This window comes from Mus pahari, chromosome 3, assembly GCF_900095145.1.
Source record: "Mus pahari chromosome 3, PAHARI_EIJ_v1.1, whole genome shotgun sequence".
NCBI classification, from domain to species: domain Eukaryota; kingdom Metazoa; phylum Chordata; class Mammalia; order Rodentia; family Muridae; genus Mus; species Mus pahari.
The window spans coordinates 127,279,586-127,303,667 of record NC_034592.1 but is presented as its reverse complement, the minus strand read 5'-3'; the positions used below and the strand labels follow the sequence as shown (position 1 = coordinate 127,303,667).

General features: G+C 45.6%; 1 protein-coding gene across 1 annotated transcript in view; it reads right to left on the bottom strand.

The window, feature by feature from the left end:
• Positions 1–24,082, bottom strand: part of Dtd1 (D-aminoacyl-tRNA deacylase 1) — a 160,158-nt gene that overhangs the window by 10,940 nt on the left and 125,136 nt on the right. Inside the window, exon 5 of the mRNA XM_021193560.1 lies at positions 7,837–8,009. Coding sequence (XP_021049219.1) covers positions 7,857–8,009 — 153 coding nt within the window. The 3' untranslated portion in view covers positions 7,837–7,856. The remainder of the gene's footprint in view (positions 1–7,836; positions 8,010–24,082) is intronic.

Here is a 24,082-nt window from a genome sequence, read left to right as displayed (position 1 = left end):
ATCTAAAAAACTAACAATGTGATTTTTAAATGAGCAAATGACCTGAACAGACATTTCCCAGAAGACATCCAAATAAGCAGTGAGCATATAAAAAACTCACACAGCCAGGCAGTGGTGGCACACGCCCTTAATCCCAGCACTTGGGAGGCAGAGGCAGGCGGATTTCTGAGTTCAAGGCCAGCCTGGTCTACAGAGTGAGTTCCAGGACAGCCAGGGCTACACAGAGAAACCCTGTCTCGGAAAACCAAAAAAAATTTAAAAAATAAAAATAAAATAAAAAACCTCACACAATGAAATATCACTCTATCTCAGTTAAAATGACTGCTGTAAAGGAAAAAATAAGTAACGCTAGCAAGGATGTAGAGAGTCAGAAAATCTGACATACTTTTGATGGGGATGTAAATTAGACTATCCATATGAAAAACCGTATGAAAGTTTCTCAAAAACCTAGAAATAAAATCACCATATGGTGCAGCCATCCCACTACCAGCAACATATCTGCAAGTGCTGTGATCAGCACTCTCAAGGTACAGCTGCATCCGCCTGTTTATTAATGCACTATCCACAATAGCCAAGAGAGGAAATCGGCCTAGGTGACTATAATATTAACTATTAATAGATAAATAAAAGTGTGTTTTACATACACAACGGAGTATTATATACCCATTCAATAAATAATGAAATACTTTCATTCCCAACAAGGTTGATGGAAGCAACAAACATTATGTAAAAGAAATAAGCCATATATAAAAAGGTGAATGTTGCATGTTTTTACTTCTATGGAGAAGACAAAATTGATCTCAGAGAGGTAGAGAACAGATCTGACGTGACGAGAGTCCAGGAAGGGAGTCGGGGAGAGGAAGCAAAGTGATGGTGTTAGAACTAGCCACCCCACCCCACCCCACCCCAGATGCTAGTGTGAAGAGCCTCATAGTCTGGCCCCACTCTCCTCACATCTGCAGGAAAGAGCTAACAGGCCACGCAGTTCTCACAAGAGCTAACTCTCACCCTGTCGGGAATCCAGGGACAACTGTCGGTGGTCAGGTAACACAGGCTACATATTAACTAAGCCTGCTTCCTTGTAGTGCAGGAGCACCCCGTCCCTGAGAAACCTTTATGTGTAGGTATGACAGTGTTTCGGAGGAACTGAGCTTCTCCTTCCCTGCAGCATCAAATCTCTGCCTGAAGGACAGTTTGGTCCTAGAGCCCCTCTCCTGTCCCTCTCCAGCCCCTAAACTAACAGCTGGGAAATGAGCACAGCTGGATAAGAACAAGCTGAACTAGAATAACTACTATTCTTCTATCACATGGACAGTAGGATGCCTACTCTTGACAACAAAGAAGAGAATGCTTCCTGATAGCTGGTGTAGAAGATTTTGAATGTTCCAAACAATAATAAACAATGTGTCTTTGGTGGCCAGTATATCCGACACATGTTTACATGTACTGAAAGGTCGCACTATGAACAATAAACATGTAAAACTATTATATGCCCTTTAAAACTGAAAATACATTAGAAAAAACATTTAAAGAGAAACAAAGCATTTAAATACTGAAAGCATAAAAAGTACCAGTTAGACTCCAGACAGTAAAATTACCCTTCAAAGGCAAAGGAGAAAGCTAAAGACTTCCTCAAATATGTGCTTCAAGGAATATGGAAAGCAATTCTTCAAAGAGAAGGAACATGAAATAGTTCAGAAAGCTGTGTTCACAACATGAAAGGAAAAGGCATAATCAGAGAAATTAAGGCAAACAATCTTTTTTTAACCTTAATTTATCTTTAAAATAACCATTCAGGAAACAATAAAAGCCACTGCACCAGTGATCACACCATGTGGCAGTGGGGTGACGGCAGCAACCTCTCAGGAAAGAGCCATAAGGTACAGGACTGTCCAGGTTACTTAGTGTGGAGCTGTTTAAAAGTAGAATTAGAGATGTTTAACATGCATATCGTAAACTCTAGAGCAAACATACACGTGTGCATGTACACACACACACACACACACACACACACACACACCTCTACTTGACTCAGCTCATTAGGAAGAACACGCCTCTAAGACAGCAGCATCTTACTATTCCAGCAAAGGTCAAGTTGGAAAGGCAAACAGATGGTAGCTTCCAAAACACTTCCCTTGTTTGTTTGAGTGTGTTGACATTTGAGAAGGAAATGTGGGTGCTGGTCAGGAGCTCTTCTCACACCCAATTTACTGCAGCTAAGTAAATACTCAAATGAAGTGACAGGTGACACAGAAGGAAAGGTCTGCCAGCCCAGGCTGCCCTAACACCAGCCTGGTAACAAACAGCCTGGGGTCACAGCCTCACCGCAAGTCCTCTCACCCTGAGGAGTGAGGTGAGGAACCTGAAGAAAGAGGACCAAACACAGACCACTGTTAATTTTAGTATCCTTATGTCTGTTTGATGAAATAAAACAGAGCATTTGCAATGTGACAGAGAAACCCCCCCCCCCGGGAATATCTTCCCAAGCACAAAGGGTTTTAATCAGTTTCAAAGACAAATAGAGCCTCTAGTGTGAGCTTCTCAGTCTCTTCTCTCGGAGTTCCCCTTCCCCTCTCAAGTCCTAGAAAGCCAAAGCAGCCCCCTGGCTGCACAGGATCCCCAGGGCTCTTTCTCTTTTTTAAGAAAAGCAAGAGAACAGCAGCTGCCTGGCTGTTCCATGCAGCAAAACAAACGCAAGGTCACAGTCTGCCATTCTTCAGCTCGCACAAATATCTAAATATCTGAGGGTGATTTTGTGGCCTGTTGGGATGACAAACTTCTTCAAAGACACAACACAAAACCTAAACGTGGGATTGTAGTAGCCCCCGCCCCCTCTTCTGGCCCCTTTCAAAGTCCAGGAATCCAGGAATGTGGCTGAATTCTCAGAAGTGGGTACATCCCAGCCCCTCACTGGTCCTTGGCTAAAGGGTGATTCAGAGACCTTCTCTGGCACAGGCTGAGAGGGACTCTCCCTGCCAGGTGCTGCTGCAGCTGCCTCAGATCTGAATTACAACTGGAAGACAAGAGTCTCCCCAAACAATATGGGCTACTGCCATTGCCCTTGGTTACCTTCCAGAATTTGAAAGGAAGATCCTATCACTAAAGACACCATACTTGGGACACAAACCTGGATGAATAGAGCTGGAAATAACCTGGAGACCTCCTCCCTGGGGAGTTCTCACAACACTAGAAGATGCTCCTCTGTGCCCACCACTGAGGAAGGTCAGAAGGACTCAACCTGTCAGGCTGTTGTGCTGGGGAAGCTCTTAACTTGCTTCAGAAGTCGACACTAGCCTGGACCTCCAGCTGTGGATCCTAGGAGTGAGGGCGGCATCACCAAGTGTCCAGAGAATAAAGGCCTGAAATCTGGTGGCCGCCCTCACTCCTAGGATCCACAGCCCATCTCTCCAATGCTTTCCACTGTGGAGGCTTAAAAGCACTGGACTTTAGGTCAGGGTCTCCTTCCTGCACAGACTACCACATACATTCTGTGTACACATACATACATTGCAACTTCCACCTGCCTACGTCCTGCAGCAGCCGCAGGAAGTGGATCTAATTACTGTAAGAGAAGAAACATCAAGGAGGCAGAAATCACATAAAGACTTGAGAAGCAACCAGCACAATGAGAGGAAGACCTGGGTGGGCCCCTGAGTTAGTACCTATCTCTAAGTAGTCGGACAGACCTGAGGCCTAACCATGCCTTCTTTCTTGTCCATTTGTGTGAGATTATAATTCAATTACATTTCTCTCTTCCCTATATTCCCTCCAAACCCTTCCATATACTCCTCCCCTTTCTCCTTCAGATTTTTCACTATTATTGTATGCATATTCGTATATATATATACATACATATTTCTAAATATAACCTCTTCAGTCATAAGATGCTGTTTGTATGTGTCTTTCCAGGGCTGACTCTTTGGCCCTGAATAACCCATTAGTGTGCTCTTCCCAGGAAAGACCGCCGGCCCCACTCCCAGCTCTCCTTGCTTGCCCATAGTTCTCTGTGTAGGGCTGCAGCCTTGTGGACGTCCTCTCAACCCCTGCCATCCAGTTTGGCATGCCCATTGGTGGTGTCCTTGTTTAGCTCATCTTTGGGCAGTCATGTTGGTTGTAGCTTCTAATGTTACGAGGAGACACCATCTCACCACAAACTCCCTTATCCTCTTGCTCTCAAAATCTTTCCACCCCTTCTTCCACAATGTTTCCTGAGCCTTGGGTATGGAAGAGTTTCCAGGGTGTCATCATTAGGACTTGGCTCTACAACTCTGCATTTTGATTGGTTGTATAACGCTCTCTGTCTGTTACAAGAGAAATTCCCTTGGTGAGGAGCAAAGACTACACATATCTGTAGATATAAGGACAAATGTTTATAGATTCTTATTAGGGATTATGCTGGTTTAGTGAATTAGAGGTTGTAGATTCTTCTCCAATAACCATGATTTCATTAGCACTGAGTGGTTGGCTAGATACCCAGTACCAGGCATGGTCTCCGTCTTACTGAGTGGGTCTTAAGCCTAACCCTGACTTCTTGCTGTCCTCTCTATTTGAGCATGAGCTTGGCCTCTGGCTTCTTCTCCATCTGGCTGGCCTTCTGCTCTTTCCACTGTCTATCCAACACCCTGAAGGCTATTTTGCCCTCAGCCAGGCAGAGGCCTCCTCTCCATCACCCATCTTCATCCCTGCCCTCTGTGCCCTGTCTGCATGTGTCACAACTCCCTCCTCCAGATAGATAATTAACCAGGAACATCAGCAGTATCTGTATGACAAAACTGACTACTGGCAGGAAAAATATCAAGTTTTAGAAGGACATTTAGAATGGAGATTTTAGTTTATGTTCACATACTCAGAATACTTACCATTAATTAGAAACCAAATATCACATTTTATATACAATTAAGCCATATCGTGTTTTTCAGTTCATGACTAAAAAGCAGTGGCTTTAGGCCTGAGCACTACAATGAGAAACTGGTGAGTTGGTGGCTGTGACCAATGAGGCCCAGTGTGACATGACCTTTCACTCACTCATACATGAATGTGTAAGGTAAGTCGATCAAAACCAGTTACTACAGAACCATCATCTTCCTCTAAATACACTGGAGGAAAGCATAACGCTTTCATTAGCGAAGTCAAAAGCAGGAGGATTCCTTCCTAGCCCCCGAACTATCCATGAGCCAGTTGCCCAGGTTCTCTGTGCTCTGCATTCATTCCTTTATCTGCTGAGTGGGGACTATGGCACCCAACTCTTACCAACACATCTCACCATCTGCACTCCAACATCCTCAAAGCAGCAGGCATCTTGTACACTGACCTTGCAGAAGGGAAGACAAGGCCTTGGGGTCACTCTACTCTTGAAGTCTGGTATCTCCAGAATGACCCTGTCTTCAGACTTGGCTTAATCAGCTTATGAGGTGAAGGTTCAGAAATGCAGGCCTAAGACGTGTCCTCAGCCATAAGACTGTCACCAAAATAGCTACTGTTAGTGTCCCCAACCTTTTTTCCTGTGACTTCCCTGTCCCTGCATCCTTCTAGACACCACTGACCCTCATACTGATCAGTCTCCACCCTGATCCTTTATATCTTCTGGCCCAACCTCTCTCCTGTAGCTCTGCTATTTCTTTGAACTTCTATAGTTCCTCCAAACTGGCCTAGCTACTTCCAGCCTCACTTCCTGGAGCTGGAAGATGACCTTTGCATATTATGGTTGACATGTTCTTTTGCTTGTAAAGGTACATCACTAAACCAGGTTGAAGTCCACCTTCCTGGCAGTTATAGACCAGGTCCCCCCAACTTCACAAGAAGCTCTCTGCTCTCTGCACTGGTACCCAACCATTCAGCTAATCTTCACTTCTTCTCTTCCAGTCCTCCAACAAAATAATGTTGGCACCCTCCTGTAGATCAGATCTAGAGTGTCTTCCAAGTGCTCACATAGCCAAGGCCTGGTCTCCACCGTGGTTCTACTGGCATGCAGTGGAAGTTTTGAGAGATGCAGCCTGGTAGAGGAGTTAATGTTATTAATTCAGGCATGCTCCTAAAAAGAGACTGTAGAATACCAGCAGTCTCTTCCTCCCCTTTTTCTTCTTTGTGCTTCCTAGCCATGAGGTAAACAGTTTGCATCACCATATGCTCCTCCCTACCAAAGGCTCAAAAACCAATAAGGTCAATAAATCATTGCCTGAAACTTCCAAAACCGTGAGCCAAAATAAGCCTTTCCCCAGATGCAGTCGTTACAGTCACCACAGATACAGTCATTACAGTCATTACAAGATGCAGTCATTACAGTGACTACAGATACAGTCGTTACAGTCACCACAAGATGCAGTCGTTACAGTCACCACAAGATGCAGTCCTTAGTGACCACAGATACAGGCGTTACAGTGACCACGGGCTAATACACACTGTTCCTCCTGCCTTGGCAGCTGTTCCTTGCTCCTGTCCTTCACAGTTCCATGTGTCCTTCAAGGTCAACTTCCAGAGTCCTCCCTAGTGCACACTCCATTCCATCAATGCCACAGAGCACTGGGCTGTGACATAACTGTTTTTATTCTTCTTCTTCATGGATCCTTCACATCTGTACCTGAGTGTACAGTACGGTGTCCATCAAATTTTGATAATATATGAAATGAGAAAAACTGAGACAGAAGGCCACTAGGGACTCTGGGAGATGAACTTAATGCTACAGTGACCTCAACACAGTCCTGGGCATGGAAATGGTGAAGAACAGAGCACCGTTTCAGGAAAAGTAGAGGGGCAATGCCGACTGGGCATGGTGGTACCTATCTGTAGCCTCAGAGCTCACAGGGCAGAGGTAGAAATACTGCTGTGAGTCTGAAGACAGCCTAGTGTACACAGTCTTTCCCTCGATATAGTATACAGATACATGGCGGTGTCGTGAAAGATGAAGAGAACGGTGCAAAATACAAACCAGGCAACAGTGAGAGGTGACGACTTCAGAGGACAATGGCCTCTGCCAGAGGGGCTGAGCTAAGAGTAGCAATGGTGTCATCAGCTACCAAACCCAAACACTATCGCACATGCCAGCAAGATTTTGCTGACAGGACCCTGATATAGCTGTCTCGTATGAGGCTATGCCAGTGCCTGGCAAATACAGAAGTGGATGGTCACAGTCAGCTATAGGATAGAACTTAGGGCCCCCAATAAAGGAGTTAGAGAAAGTACCCAAGGAGCTGAAGGGGGCTGCAACCCTATAGGTGGAACAACAATATGAACTAACCAGTACCCCCTGAGCTCGTGTCTCTAGCTGCATATGTAGCAGAAAATGGCCTAGTCGGCCATCATTGGGAAGAGAGGCCCCTAGGTCTTGCAAACTTTATATGCCCCAGTACAGGGGAACGCCAGGGCCAAGAAGTAGGAGTGGGTGGGTAGGGGAGCAGGGCGGGGGGAGGGTATAGGGAACTTTCGGGATAGCATTTGAAATGTAAATAAAATATCTAATGAAAAAAAAAAAAAAGAGTAGCAATGGTGGACAGAGTGGTAGAGTGAGGCACTGATGGGCCTGGTAGCAGGAGGGCACACACATGTTAGTCAGGCCCAGGCAGTGTGGCTGACACAGGCAATGCAAGCGAGACACACACCCATTCACTGGCTGGGCCTCTTGGCTTGCGTGTATCGTGCCTGTACACATTTCAGTGACAACAACACAGTCTTACAGCAATGACCTTCACTGTGCTGGAAAGTAGCACACTTAAGGATGCCATGAAGAAACGTTCAATAGGCCATATATCATGATAGGAGATGAGCATTGCCATCTCCTTTTGTCACTTCTGTCCCCCTGTAGTAGGTAGGGACAATGCTGTGCTGGTGGGAACCTCCTACCTGAGCTCATGCGTCTGCATCTATGGCTCCCGCTCTGAGGACACGTCACCCTCTGCCCCGCTGCTGGCGCTGCGGTCTTCCTTGCGGGGTGCGTTCCGTTCTTTGCTTGACTCAGAAGGGCCCTTGGCTCTGGTCTTTTCTTTTCTCTGCTGCTGTTTCTCCAGCTTTGACAGCTGATTTTAAAAGAAGAAGAAGAAAATAGTTTAAAGCTGTGAAGACGTGACTAAGCAGCCAAACCCTCAGAACTTCCCAGGTGAAAACCACAGGAAAAGCCTCTGCCAGGTGCCTTGTTCATCACGATGGCTCACAGATCCAACTATAGCCAACACTGACCAAAAAGCACCCGAATCCTTAACACACAATGGCTACCTGCTATCTGTAATGTCACTCTGACTTTTCCTCACCCAGCATGGGGGATGTGAAGACAGCCATGCAACAGGCTTCTTCCTCAGGCTCAGACTTCCTTAAATGGCAAAAGCTTTTTTTTTTTTTAGCTCATTACCATTTTCTTTGATGGTGCTGTAGCCTTTCTCACATTGTCTTCCCACTTAGTATGTTTTAAAGAGTGTTCAAAGCATTCCACTGTTTGCGGAAGGTAACAGAGAAGACTGAAATAAAATACACTGAGCAGTGTCAGTTACATTCATTCCGGAGCCTAAAGCCTGACTCACCCAAGCCATGTGCTCCTACTATGCTAATGGTAGTCACAGATGGGCCACCAGCCACTGGAGAATCCAGCTGGGGGGGGGGGGGAACAGTGGAGAGGGGAGGGGTTGGCAGCACATGCTCTGAAGTGACCCAATTCTTCCCTTGCTATCTCCCCAACAGTTTCAAAGTAACCACAGACTAGACGGTCAGAAGAAAGTTAGGTCACCTCACACTGTGAGCCACAGCACAGCCACTCCAAGAAGGCCTGCTGAGAAGAGTAGCCAAGTTTTGGTTCACGAGATTTTCTTGGACCAAGAAAGGTATCTGTACCAAAGCCTGAGAGACAGCAACACCCAGCTCCATCTGCTTCCCAGACCACGGCATTTTCTCCATCACATGGAGAGAAATTCAGTGAAAGGCTAGCCTCCCCCAGCTGGCCTCTGCCCCATGACCATCACTTCCCAGAGCTTTCCAGAGCACTGTTTCTTTTGTAGACAGACTTAGAACTCAACCCTTTATTGATGAACAATCAATAGCTTTCGATTTGGTCCAAGAAATCAAATGTATTAATGATTGCCTTACAGTGTTATCTTTCCCAATTTCCGTTACCCTGAAAGGTGATAGCAAATAACCAGGCTGGTTGGTGTGCTGATTTGATGCGTGTGCTGGATTGTACCATTGATCCAGAGACTTCCCAGGCAAGTTCGCTTGCAAGATTCCACCCCTGAGAGATTACAAGAGCCAAAGGTGGTGGATAACTACAAAGAAATGGTGTTTTCCAGGCACAACAGGCTAGCTAGACGTATGAACTACATAACTGACAGTACGCACAAGAGCCATGTCAGCTCACGCCAGATAAAATCCCAGCGTGGAACAGTGAGAGGGGCACATGGAGTCTCTCCTCTTGCTGAGGAGCTATTAGCCATCGCTTCTAAAAGGGGAAGAGTCTGGTTGTTTCAAGGGTGTGGCCCCTAGTAGGTCAACCACTCTCCAGGGCAGACACACACACAAGAGTATTTGAGCAGACAAACTGGATCTATTAGTGGTTTGGTATTTGTTTGTTTGTTTGTGCAAAAACAAAGTTTCAGAGACAGCACTACAAAGCATGATGAATTCACACACTACACACTGGGATTAGTTCATTCACTGCACACTGTGAGGAGCTCACACTACACACTGTGATGAATTTACTCACTACGTACTGCAGTAAGCCCAGGCAAAGGGGCAGCAAGACAGACTCCTAGCTCCAGTGCACTGGCTATCGAGGGGAGAAAAAAAAAAAAAGTGGACTGAATACACATAGGCTTCAACTCGAACTGTCAACTTTCACTTCTTTAAGAACAAAACTAGATCTAGAGTTTGGCTCCTGACTAGGGCCAGCCATGAGCTATTTGCACAGGGCACTTGGACCACAGACAGAAAGATGCTCATGGCAGGGTGGACGTCAGCACAGAGCTTCCTTCATTGACAGTCACCCAGTGAAAGGTAAAACCTACTGTGCTATGATCTCCGTGTGTAGCTGACTTCATGCTGGCAGAAAGAAGCTCACTGTGCAGCCATGGCCTGGTAACAAATGGCTCACGTGCCAGCCCTTACAGTAGCAATGGTCAAAAGAAAAGGTAGTAACAGTTTTAGTAATGGAGTTGGCGAACTTTTGGTTCATTTTCTCTGCAGCGTTACTTTCTAAGAACAAATATTTCCTGCATATACTCTGCACAGATGTGGAAGCGGTTTCTACCTAAGAACGCTTTTTATTTCTCTCTTGGCAATGAAACCCTCTTTCTTTTTTAAAACCATCAAGATAGAAAAGAATCTCTCTGTCTTATTCTTCTTTAGCATCATCTTACCTTGTAAATACACACAGTGGTCCAGAAATGTATACTAAAGATGGCCAAGATGGCAAATTCTATGTGTATTTTGCTAAAATTTTAAAATAATTTTAGGGGCTATGAAATGGCTTGTAGCTTAGAGTGCTCTGCTCTTCCAGAGGAGCCTGCACCACTCCCAGCAGCGCCATGGAAGCTCCAGTTCCAGAAACCCAACACCCTCTTCTGGTCTCTGTGGGTATCAGGCAACCCAAATACCTTTAGACAAAACACTCGGACCCATACAATAAAGTTTACTTAAAAATAACTTTTGTATGTCAGGAGGTGGTGATTCACGGCCTTAATCCCAGCACTTGGGAGGCAGAGGCAGGCAGATCTCTGAGTTCAAGGCCAGCCTGGCCTACAGAGTGAGTTCCAGGACAGCCAGGGGAACACAGAGAAACCCTGTCTCAAAAACAAACAAACAAAAAAAGCAAACAAACAATAGTTTTGGTAAATATAAGTTGACAATACTTGCTGAATTTTTCAATTTCTTCTATTTTCTGTATTCTGGTTCATAAAACCAAAGAATTTGGGAGTCAGTGTTCTGTAGTGCACTGAGTCAAGCTGCTTTTTTGTATATATTTACTTTTGCATGCACTAGGTATAGGGAGATGCCCACATATGCACATACAAGTAGATAATCACAGATGTGATCTAAGACAGGTATTGAAAATATGGTATTTGTTTCAGAAAGTAAGAGGCCCTCTCAGTTTTGTTTCTGTTTTAGAGGTAATGTACAGGAAATGTGAATATTACAGGTGCTAAGATGAATGTCAGCTGGACTGCCACATCTCCCCCAAGATGGTCTGCTGCTCCTGACACCAGGCCCCACACAGAGGATGATGCGGCACGATCCCAGGCAACAGGAGCTTCTCCGGAGCATCACAGCTCCAAGCAGCATCCACCAGATGCAACAGTATTGTCCCACGGTGCACACACATGGAGACGTGGGTTTGAACTTCACCTTAACCCTGACCCCCACCACCATGAGTCAAGCTTGTAAATCACATGTGATAACTCTTTAAGCAATAAGCACAGCCATGTTTCTGCCAACCATGCAATGCTTATTCTCTTACATTACTTATCTTAAAATAACCCAATCCCACATGGCTCCAGGCCACCAAATAAAGTTCTCTGTGAGAACACTATGAACCAAATTAATAAATGTAAGCCTTTTCTCGGAAAACTGGGTCCAATGCATCCAGGAGGTGGAATTTATATCTCAGGGCAAAGAAACAGATGGACTATTTTCCTTCCTTTCTTCCCCTCTTTACCTCCCTCTTCCTCCCTCCCTTTCTTCTTTCAAGCAGATAGATCTTCCCTTTTCTCTTTTCCTCTTCATTTCCCTCCCATCCATTTCCTTCCCCCCTGGGAACTACTAAGAAAGGAAGAAAAAGAAAGAAAAACATAGTATTGTGCATGGGCTCACTTGGAAAGACTGGCTTTCATATTAACAGGAGTTCCATGTCTAAGAGAAAACAAAGCACTGTGAGTCTGTGATTACAGGAGCAATGGGTACTGATGCTGAGTGCTTCTGTGAACACGGCAGCCACGGGTACTGATGCTGAGGGCTTCTGTGAAATGGCAGCTATGGGGACTGATGCTGAGGGCTTCTGGAGTTTTTTCTTTTTTCCTTGTTAAGCTTAGGGCACTGATGAGAATGTTGACACTGTGAAATGGACCTTGTCCCCAGGTCTGGCTTTTGTATCTTAAGAGTCAAATCTGATCTCCCAGTGGCAGCTCTGGACGCAAAGACCCCTCTAGGGGATCTAAATAAAGGGTTTTTTTTCATCAATATTCCCAAGTTCTTAAGAATAAACTATCTGAACATGGGTTTCTCAGTGCTCTGCAGCCAAGCATGCAAACAGAAACACCCTGAAGGATCAAAAAGGTATATAAGGATCACAGAACTAAATATAAAGGACGGAGTGGGAACCAGGCTATCATGTGGAGAGCAAGCCCTACCCGAGGGTGCTCACAGTTGTATACGTATGTCTGACCACCTACACTGCTACTAGTAGCTATTGGGATGCCACTGGGCTCTTCCTCCATAGGATTTGTTAACTCTTTAGGCACAACAACAATTTGTCCCCATCACCATGAACAATCCACGAAGAAGCCAATGTCATCACCACAGCTAGTCACCTCCAACCCCTCCTTCCTTCTCTCCCCAGTGCACAAGCAGATTCCTGCTTCAAGGAGAACAATGGCTGGCCTTACGCCATGTGTTTTGTGACCCATGGGAGCTGCAGGGGTGTCAAAGAAAGGTTTCCCTCACTGATCCGCATGTGTGTGTGAGGTGACCTTGGCCACATAACAGCTCTTGGGATGAGGAAGGGCTTCTGGGGTTCAGAAGCCTCTGGAGAAGGCTAGTGGGGCCCTGTTAGGGATGGCACTCATGTTGTTCATCTGGGACACTTGCAGCTGAGGGCAAACTTCTTACAGAGCACCCACAGAACTCCATGAGAAGAGAACACCAGCTATGAGCTTTCTTTCAGTTTGGCAGCATGAGAACAACTGAGATGGACCAGGCCCAAGGTCTCAAGGCATGAACCCCCATCTTCCGTTGAGGGAATCACGTAACCTCTCTCCCTCAACATATTAACTTCATTCAATAGATATTCCCTGAGCACAGACTCATTCCCTGCTCTCATCAGTTGCCAGTGTCATAGCAGAGGGCATAGCACAGCACTCCAGAAAAATGGGTGGTAACCCCACTTATCTGCCAGAAGCCAGTCTCTGTTCTAAACATTTGAAATGTATGTATGATGGATTCATCATAAGCCCATCTAAATGCAAAGGACCTGAGACTTCCCCAGATGCTCCCCATCTGCCTAGAACATCTGGCTCACTGGTAGGCCTGTGATGGTAGACTGCATAAGGCAGTGCAGGGTGAGTAGAAAATCGAATGCAGGAAGACAGAAGCCAAAGGAGTAGAGTCCTAGAAGGAAAGCCTGAACAAATAGATGCCCAGTCAGTCCCAGGGAAAGTGAGGCAAGCCAGCAAAGGAGACAAGAGAGGGACAAGTTGGGACTGTGCTGCCCCTCAAGCTATAACTGGAGCATCTTCCAGCTGTGGAGGCTGGGAAAACTGCTGGTGGACTCATCTCAAAGCCCCAGTCAGAGCAGATGGTAAAGTGGCACGGGCAAAGCCCCAACCAATCAGAACAGATGGTAAAATGGCACGTGCAGGGGGCATCAAGGCAGAGTGGTAGCCAGGTATCCATTAAAACAATAGTAGGACATGGATAGTGCTCTGTGGCACACACAAAATGCCACACATACCTTCTGAAACATGAATGAATGGGCCGTTTGCAAGAGCAGACGGGGCAACTGCCCTGAGGGAAGGGAGGCTCAGGCTCCCAGGTCACGGCAGAGTGGCTGAAGAGCCGCTCACCTTCAGTGCATGATGAGGAAGGGCAGAACTCAGCCAGGGGCAGAGATGTGAGTGGCACTGTCTAGTATGAGGGCTGTCTCTGACAATGGTAGCAGGTCACTGGCAAGAGGAAGACACAGCTAGTCAGGCCCTCAGTGCCCAGTCTTCCACCTGCTTTACCATAAATGACATAAGGAATTGTTATCATTATCCTGTTCACATACACACACACACACACACACACACACACACACACACAAAACCTTTACTCGGGGCATCTTTTGAGACTGATCTCTTCATGCTGAGGACACACAGTGCCACCATGACAGAAACTATGAAGGGAAAGGCAACTCCTGTGTCAGCGGCACTAATGATGAGGATGTCTCAGTCAATAATCAGAGCATTTGAGTCCTGGTGCTTCAGACCCTGCGACCTTGAAGATTCCACTATCCCTAGAGAATCAGGTACAGTCTTCTAACCTGCAGCTAGCGATACCACACAAGGCTTTAAAGGGTCCAAGTGGAGCCAGCAGGAGGGGTTGGCAATGTTGTCCCCCTACGTTGCCTAACTCCCCGGGCACAGCCTAACCTGCCAAGCTAAAGCACTACATTCAGCTTTGCAGGGATTCCCAGGAACTGGCTTCTTTGTGGCTTCTTTCAGAGCAAACGAGGTACTCTCTTACACTTGATGAAGGGTCACAGTGGGAGTGAGATGGTAAGGGTAGCTCATACTCACTTTCAACATGACGAGGAACAACAGTGGAAAACCACAGCAGCTATAGACGAGCTATTTCTAACTATGTTTCTGATAAGTTCAAAAAAAAATGGTCTGGTCATATCCTTTCTCTTATTAGAATCTATAACAGAAAGAGAGAAAGAAAGAAAGAAAGAAAGAAAGAAAGAAAGAAAGAAAGAAAGAAAGAAAGAAAGAAAGAAAGAAAGAAAGAAAAGAAAGAGAGAAGAAAGAGAGAAGCTGCATCTTCTAAAGACCATACAAGTAAGGTGAAAATTCTACCTCAGTCCTCTAAACTCCATCTTCACACTGAGGAAGCAAACGAGCCCTTAGATCCTAACAGCCAACTGCTCCCCTGTGGGATTCTGAGAACTCAAGAGGAGACATTATTACTCCCAGATTGTTTCTGCGCACAATGAGGACAGTCAAGAGAGAGCTTGCCCAAAGCCACATCCAGGCCAGTCAGGCTGGCCAGGAGCCAGGTCTCCGGAATGCCAGCCAAACCTCCAGTTGACCTGACTTCTCTTTGGAGCAAATGTTCACCTATGCTGGGGTGAGACAGCAAATCCCATTCCCACTCTTGCTAGGATACTGTGAGGTACAGTTGGGTCTTTGAGTTATTTTAATGCCCGTTATTCCATGCCAGACTGTTCTGTCCTGCATATGAGCAAAATCTAATTAGAGGGGGAAGAAAATAACAAAAGAAAAACTTAAGCCCCATGAAGTCAGTTCTGTGGTTTTTATAGACTCTGGTGTAGATGGGAAAGTTCTGTTCCAACCAACCCCTTACAGAGATTCCAAGAATGTCTTGTAGTGCAAGTCATACGGCTCGAATGCCCCCTGCAATTACCTTTAAAGCACACAAGGCATGTCTCCTTCAGGTTGTTTGCCCGTACCTGTGACTCAGCTGATGTCAAGGCTGTCAGTCACGGGATATGCGAGGAAGGACACACCCAACCAGGTCTCCTGAGACAGCTAAGAGTTAAAAGCAATCAAATGCTCAACACACTCATCTCAATAGCTTCAGAATTTTCTCTCCCCAGTGCCATCTGTCCCAAGTGTCCATGAACAAAGAATGCTAGTGAACAAACCATGACTTTTTCAAGTCGCCTCAGGTACACATGATCGATCCTTCTCATCCTAGAGATCAGCAGGTGCTGTCCTTATTTGTTTTACTGAATACTTAACTATTCCAATGCAATATAAAAGAAAAGAAAATCGCTGATGAAAGTTAAGTCAATCATGAACTTTGTTGTCTAATTAGCTAACCTTCACTCTGCCCCAGTTTGCTCTGTTAAACCATGAGACTTCTGGAAGGTGCCCTTCTTGATCATGGTATCTCCCCTGCCATGTAAGTGTGGAAGGGGCCAATCCGCCAGTGCCATGCAGGTACATACAGCCCAAACAATGCTAGGACAGCCCCAGAGGAGTCCACTGGCCTCTGACATAGTACACAATGTCCTCAGGAATAGACTAAGGAGGGAATGACAGGACCCTGCCCTCAAGAGCTATTGCAATTGGTAGTTGTGGAGTGAGACAGGGGGGGTTGCTGTCCCAGGAGGAGGCCACTGGCATGTTCCCAATGCTCCAGTGGGTGGCACCACCCACACATGGGCAGCACTATGTGCGATGAAGAAAAGAGAAGAGGTGGCAACAACTCTAAAGTGAAGCTAGGAGATGAAGCTGGGAGGAGACATGGAGGAACCGGAAGGTGAAATGGGAAGTATGCCCATATTCCATTGTATATGTGTATGAAATTCTCAAAGAATAAAAAATAGAAAGAAACTTGCACTCAAACTCCAGGGAAGAATGCTCACCAGCTAGCCCAATGGCTATAGGCCAACGCCACACATATTCATTCCCGCTTTCAGAACTGAGGCATCCCTTGACTGGCTGGGAAGCCTGTGGTCTAAAACCTATCCTCTTTGACATGTCTTATCTCACTACTCAAAGTCCAGGTGACAAAGGGTAGTGAGAGGAAAGAAGGGCAGGAGGTTCTAACCAGGAAATGACCAGCAAGACAGAAAAGATGCACTTCTGTATCTACCATGCATTGACGCGATCTGCGAAACATTCCCATTCCTAACCTGTAATTCACTAAGCCATTTTTTAAAAGGGCAACTGGAATTTGTAGTTGAACAATTTGTTTTTATCAAACTGCAGCTTGCTATAATTTTATCTTACGTGATAATTCAGAAGGCATTTTTAAAAATATTCTTATGTAATGGAAAAGCTGACAGAACATTTAAGGAGAAGTTTCCATCCACACCAGAGTCTGCCATTGTGTCGACTGTCGTGTTCTGTTATTTTTAAATCAACTAGCTGCTTAATAAAAACATTACAAAGCAAAGAGCACACATGGTACCTAATTTTCATACATTATTAACTCTGCTTGAGGTTTTTGTGGGAATTAAAAAAAAAAAATCAAGTAAAGAGGCATCTGTCCCCATCTGAAATCGTGCAAGCTAATTTTATTTTCTAATTCCCTGTTGTTTCAGCGTGCAAATCTAGAGGGTGTGGCACCTTCCTCTTGTTCTTGCTTAGCTAAGTCCCCTGGGTTAGGCCTTGGCTTCACAGGCTATCGCTGGATCCACTCCAGTCTTCCCATCTCAGTGGCCACTTGTTTTAGACCACAGTGGGATGTGGAAAGTTCAGTCAGCCCTGGGTCCTAAGTCAACTCCTGCAGCGCAGCAGATGCTGTCAGAGGCCCCATGTCCCCTGCCCAGAGGACATCTGCCACTCCTGTGAACAGCTACTCTCTCAAACCTTTGGGTGCTCATCTCTAGTACCTACCCCTCTTTGATGAAGATGCCTTCTGGCCAGTCTCAGAGAGTCAGGCCATTAACATCCTTCAAAGACCAACTCTGAGCTGTAATCTGCTGCTTCCTCCCCTTGATGTGTACCTTCTCGGGCTCTCCTCCTCCAGGCTGCCATTCTAGTCCTCAGATGCTTCCTGAGGCCACTTCCTAAATATAAGCTACCTGGCCCTAAGTACTTTCACTCTGCAGAACCTAACCATAGGTATTGTAAACACTCTGTAATGAACATCTTAATGTGATCATTCATTAGGTACAGCCTGTTTGTCAGCTGGCCATCTATCAACCAGAATACAACACTTCTTCACATGTCTCAACACTGGAGAACCATGTGGATATTTAAGTTCACTGCCTTTCTCTTACAAGGCACTGGAAAGGGCTACAAACTGAAGGGATTGTTGAGTGAATTGTACCATACATGCAGTTTCTCTGCAAATCAGTTATCCACATAAATGGCAAACTAAACACACTAGTAGTGGTGACTTTATCACTCTGTATCTATTTCCCCACCCCGCCAGAAACAAGGTGTTGATGGCATTTCCCACCTGCTAGTGTGGAAGCTGCCTTCCCCCAACACTTGTGGCTTGGGGTTTTCCTACAGTGAGGGATGATCATAAAATTCCAAGAGTTCTGAGATAGAAGTAGCCACTTCCTCTCCATTTATGGATGAAGGCATGCAGAGACCACCTCCATTCTTCTATGGACCTAACATTTTTTTCAGGACATAGACAGTTGAACACAAAATAATATAAACAACTATATAATAATAAACAACTATAGTCAATGTGTACTTTTGACTTGAGTCAATATATATGGTATATTTGGCACATTTCTGGTTAAAAATCATGAACATCAGTAAAGTTTAAAGAGGCACTTGAACAATTTCAGCATGGTTTTCCAATGCATAATTGGTAACAGAAAACTCTTCATAAGCATTTTAAGCAAATAATGTTCTTTAAGTGGTTCAAAATGTTTCTTTAATTGCAACAATCTTAAGGAAAGGGGGGGGTCTCTGTCCCACTTAGTCTATATGTTGGACAAATGCCAAGAGAACAGATCTGGAACAATGAAGAACTCTTGCACAGAATAACTATAAACAGAAAGGGGAAGACATGGGATCCAGAAAGGCGATGGGCATGACCTGAGAAAGAAGGTGAGGACAAGGGCAGACAAGGTGAGCCCTCAACAGTCAAAAGTCTAACCTGTCTACAGGGTTGGCTTCCATGGGGACCGTCAATCTGAGGGAAGGCCAGGGCCCCAGACAGGGTTAAGAGAAACACCTTCAACAAGACTGCAAGAAGAAAAGAAAGGAAACATGTCTGGAAATGCCAGTGGCTCAGAACCACAGGGTGCAGCCTGGCTTGGAGCAGCTTCCAGACTCCCAGCTACAGTGTGAATGCTGCTGACTGCTTCTGCGAACAGAAGACACAGGGCCCAGTCCTCCTCTGTAATACCCTGAAAACATGTCAAAATTCAATCAATCAAAAACAGTGAAGGGCCGGTAGTGTAGAATAAGAACGTTCTGAAAGAAATACCTTGAAATATGCTAAAGATTGCTGCTTGGGAAGGGACAGGGAGGAACCAGCATAGGTTATTTTTCATTAAACATCTACAGATATTATGATTTGTAATTATGTGCATCATTAGTAAAACACTTGAAAACTGATTGAATGCAGAAAAATACATAAAGCAGATACAGACAAAAAAATCAAGGAATACAGAAAACAATAATAGTAACTGAGGAATACCAGTTGGTATGATTCTTCTGAGAGTCAAAGGAAAGACGCTAAATAAAAGGAGCAGAAACAAGGAAGTGCAACACAGCAAGGCCAGTTATCTGTAGGGCAGGAGCTGTAGGGAGGAAGATCCGGTAGGTGCAGCAGAAGCATTAAGCAACAACATCCCTGAAGGCCCTCCTGTGGCTCAGAACACAGAGAGGAGAAGCTAACAGGGATGCAGTGAGGGGAGCCCCTTCCCTACCACACCAGCGACAGTCACCTGTCCTGCCCCGACCTGGTAAGCCCCTGATCAATTGTGTTGAAGAGATGACAGAATGACCTCATGGGGCAGACAATTAGCTAAATGAAAAAGAAGCATGGAACAAGACCAACCAACCACCATTGCAATGTCCCAGGCTCTACACATAAAAGATGATGACCCAAACACTCTGTCAACTGTGGTGATTCCACAACATGCACGCACTCAGAAACTAGGATGCCCACCTCTGCAGTTAGAAAGTAAAAGAATAAATTGCCCATAAAAGAATTCCAGCCTCTAAGGAAAATTATGCTAAGTAATGTAACCAACAAAATGAGTTATGCAAATTATAAAACTAATTCTTAAATGAGGAAATACATAATTCAAACAAAAACACAGTCAAGCTTCTTAAAAATCCAATTCCAAAGTGATGTTTAAAATATGGGAAGGTTCACATGCCTAGAAGCCCCTTCAGAAAAGGAAAGAGTTCAAGTTCACTAGCAACTAATGATGCAAATAGAAATAGCTATAACTTGTGATTCATCCAACTGACAAGAGCTAGCGATGACCCCCTTGAGCCTTCGTGAGGGTTTGAGAAACAGATCCTTCATGCTGGTGATGAGGATTGTAAAACCAGAGAAGAGCCTGGCATGTACTTCAAAGCCTGAAGCACAGGCATAGCTAAGCAAACATATATGTGAGCATATGCACATCTAAGCACACATACATGTAAGTATACACACATCTAAACATGTGTACATGTAAACATATGCACAGCTAAGTACATCAATATCTAAACATGTATATATAAGCATACACACATCTACACTCATGCACATCAAGACATCAAACATACAATAACTTCATCCCTCAGGATCTATCTTGTGGAAACATCTGACTACTAAGTGTAAAGATACATTTAAGATTCACTGTGTTTTCCTATTTTATGAGTGACCTAAACATCTATAAAGGGGGTATTCTTTTACAAATTATGAGGTATTCTGTACCCAGGCATGTACCACTTGGGGTGTTGCTAAGGACAACAGTGGTTAGAGAATCACAATGAGGCCTCTCATCTCTTTACCTTTTTTTTTAAAGTGTATTTTTGGAAACAGCATAAAATCATTGTGAACCACAGCCTGGTGGTGAAAGGTGTGGAAGCCTGAATGCACACATCCTAGGCCAGACCTGAGAGCCCAGAGCTGAGCATAGAGACAGAGGAGGAGACGGGGGGGGGGGGGTTAGTCAGCTTTGCTAGGGGCACTCGGTGCTCCAGGGGCCACTCTGAGAAAGAAGAGGGAAGCGGGATGCTGCAGGGCAGAGTAGGTGAGACAATGAAGGTCGGTGAAGGAAGGAAGGAGTTAGGGTCCCCGATAAAGATGATACCCCAATTGTTAGATGGAGAAAGAACGTTGGCTCCACTTGGCAATCACACTGTTTACATGCGTGAGTTGGAGAGTAAGAACACATGGATGAGGCCACTTCATTAGCGCTTTTGCCCAACAACTCAAGCAACCCAACTGCCTCTCTGCAGGTACTGAGAGCAATCTACATCCATCACCATTCTCAAGCTGCCAGACAAAACAACGTGCTGTTTAGAAGTGTGATGATCCATTGTTGCACATATTCCTGTGTGCCCAGCTCTGAACACCCCCATGTCACTCAGAGCCTGTTTGGTCTCTACCAGCCAACACCTCAACAGAAACCAGAGGTGTAGCAGCCAAAATCTCCACAATCTAATGTTGGCTCTCACCAGCCACTTCTCAAAGGAAATGTTAACAGAATACCACAGGCCTCTCACAAAGTCCTCGACTGTGGGAGAACTCATACTCATAAAGGCATCAGCCATGGTTTTGGTAGAAACAGAAGCTGCCAATTCCTGCCACAACCGGAGTGATGGGTGGCTGTTAGGAAGAATCACTAACTGCTCTTCCAGAGGTCCTGAGTTCAATTCCCAGCAAGATCATGGTGGCTCGCAACCATCTGTAGTGGGATCTGATGCCCTCTTCTGGTGTGTCTGAAGTCAGCTACAGTGTACTCATATAAATGAAATAAATAAATCTTAAAAAAAAAAAAAAAAAAAAAAGAGGAAGAATCACCTCCCAGAGGAAATCCGCCCGTGATGGAATTAGAGCAGAAACATAAAGTTCAAAGCCACTGCGCTACTTTGATTCTCTAGTCTTAAAACACTCACCTTGCTAGACACACCCAGCAGAGGTTACAGGGGCTTTCCTAACATACAGCACTGTCATAGCTGCTGTGAGTTTCTCAGAACCCCAAGCCACCTGACCAGTGTACCCACGTCACCTTGGTTACACCGTGCCTCTCTACTTAACAGCCTCCCACATCCAGACACGTGTCAAACAGGGATATTGAGAACAGCTCTCTTGGGAGTGAGGCTGGTCCAGGTGCCTATCATCAACGACATCCTGGCGTTCTATCTACACAGACCTACAGTCAGACCCTCAGAGACTCCATGCCCTTGGAACTGTGAGCTCACTGACTGGTGTAAAGAGAAGCTGCACGGGAGCACTGTATGAAATGAGACTGCATCCAGAGGCTTTGGAGCAGGGCTGGTGGGAGATAATGGGAAAGAAACTGAGTCCCTTTCCCCAGCGAGATCTTGAGGCTACTGTTGATGAGAAATCAACCCTTATGCCTTAGTTAGGGTGTCTATTACTGCGACGAAACACCGTGACCAATAAGGAAGTTGGGAGGAAAGGGTTTATTAGGCTTATACTTCCAAATTGATGTTCATCACAGAAGGAAGTCAGGACAGGAATTCAAGCAGGACTGGAACTTAGAGGCAGAGGCAATGGACAGGTGCTGCTTACTGGCTTGCTTACCATGACTTGCTCAGCCTGCTTTCTTATAGAACCCAGGATACCAGTCCAAGGATGACAATACCCACCATGGGCTGCATCCTCCCCCACTGATCACTAATTGAGAAAATGCCTCAGGGCTGGTTCACAGGTAGGCTTTTTCTCAACTGAGGCTCCTTCTTCTCTGATGACTTGAACTTGTGTCAAGTTGACATAAAAACAGCCAGTACACCTTGTGACTGCCTTCCATCTCCCCACATTCCTGTGGGTCCTTAATCACTTCCCTCAGCTCTGTAACAAAATATCTGACAAAGGAAATGGAGGGAAGGGGAGGGGATTGGAGGGGAAGGGAGGAGAGGGAAGAGGAAGAGAGGGGAGAGGAGGGGAGACAGGGAGGAAGAAAGGGAGGGAGGGAAGAAAAAAGGAAGGGAGGGAGGAAAGGAGGGACAGAGGGTGGGCGGGCAGGTCTGTTTTGGCTTGTTTTCAGCACATTCTAGCATGGCAGGAAGTGAGGCGGCAGGAGCAGGAGGCAGCTGGTCACACTGTCCAGTCAGAAAGTAGAGACACAATGTCGATGCTCGGCAAACCCTTCCTCTGCACTGTGCTTGCACTGTGACCCATATGCATTTTCTAAATCCAGAAAAGCCCTCATGGATTGCCTAGAGGTTTTTCTTCAAGATGATTCTAGGCCCTGTCAAGTGGACAGTCCATGTAAATTATCACACTCCGACATCCTGGATGTTTACTCTACTCTGATTTCCCGTACCCCACTCCAAAAGGAGGCCTGCCAACAAACCCCTTGCTTGTCCCATCCCAAGATGGTACTCTCCGAACTCACAGGCAGAAACCACATCACCCTCTGCCCTTTCACTGACTTCCTTTCACAGGACTCCTTGTCCCTGGTCTCTGGCCTCGGTCTTACTGTCTCCACAATGACACGATTTCCGTCGAAGTCCATCCATCAACAATCAGTCTCACCACAGGGCTCTTACACTCCCTCCTTCCAGCACTGTCTGCACCCATAAGTTACTGGGTTCTGGTCTTGTCACACTCACTCCATCTCTCCTCAGCTCCTGGCCTCCTTCCCTGGCTAGCTATACTGCCCATGGGAAACTCCTCAGACCGACCTACAGCCAATACTGGGCTAGCTATACTGCCCATGGGAAACTCCTCAGACTGGCCTACAGCCAATACTGGCCATTTTCAGGGAGTGAGACCCTGTACTAACCCTTAGGAAATGGATCCCATGAGGTGGGATTCCAGGCCTTCATTTCACTGGTGTGTGTGTGTGTGTGTGTGTGTGTGTGTGTGTGTGTGTGTGTATGTGTGTGTGTATGTGTGTGTGTGTATGTGTGTGTGTTCTTTACAGTTGGATTCTGCATGAGATTTTAGCCCAAACCCAAGATTCTACACCTGGATAGTTTCAAAAAACGTTCACAGAAACATCTGCTTCTTTCAAATCTACCCTTGTACTCAACCCTGTAGAGATGCAGTCTGAATGCCAACCCAGTGTACTGTAGATGTCACCACCAAACAGCATAATTCACAACCAAAAAAGGGAAATTATACAAGTGTCCATTAGAGAATGGATGGATAAATGAAGTATGGTCTATCCACACAATAGAATATTATTTGGAAATAAAAAGCACCAAATCACTGACTCGTGATACAACATGGATGGGAACTAAAACCATTACACTCTGGGCTAAAGAAGCCAGTCACAAAAGCCACGTAATGTATGGTTCTATTTCTATGAAGTCATCAGAGTGGGTCATCTGAAGACAGAAAGTGGGCTACTCATTGCTACGGGCTGAGGAGGATGGAGGAAGGAAGAGCTGAAGACAGGCTTGTTTTGTGGTGATAGGGGTGGTGTAATGATTGCACAGCTCTGAAGACTATGGGCCAGTGAGCTGTACATTCCAGGTGGAGGAACTGTATCTCAGCAAAGTTACTTTCAAAATGAGGTCACCTCTCACTTAAAACCCCAATTGGGCCAAGCCGTGACCCC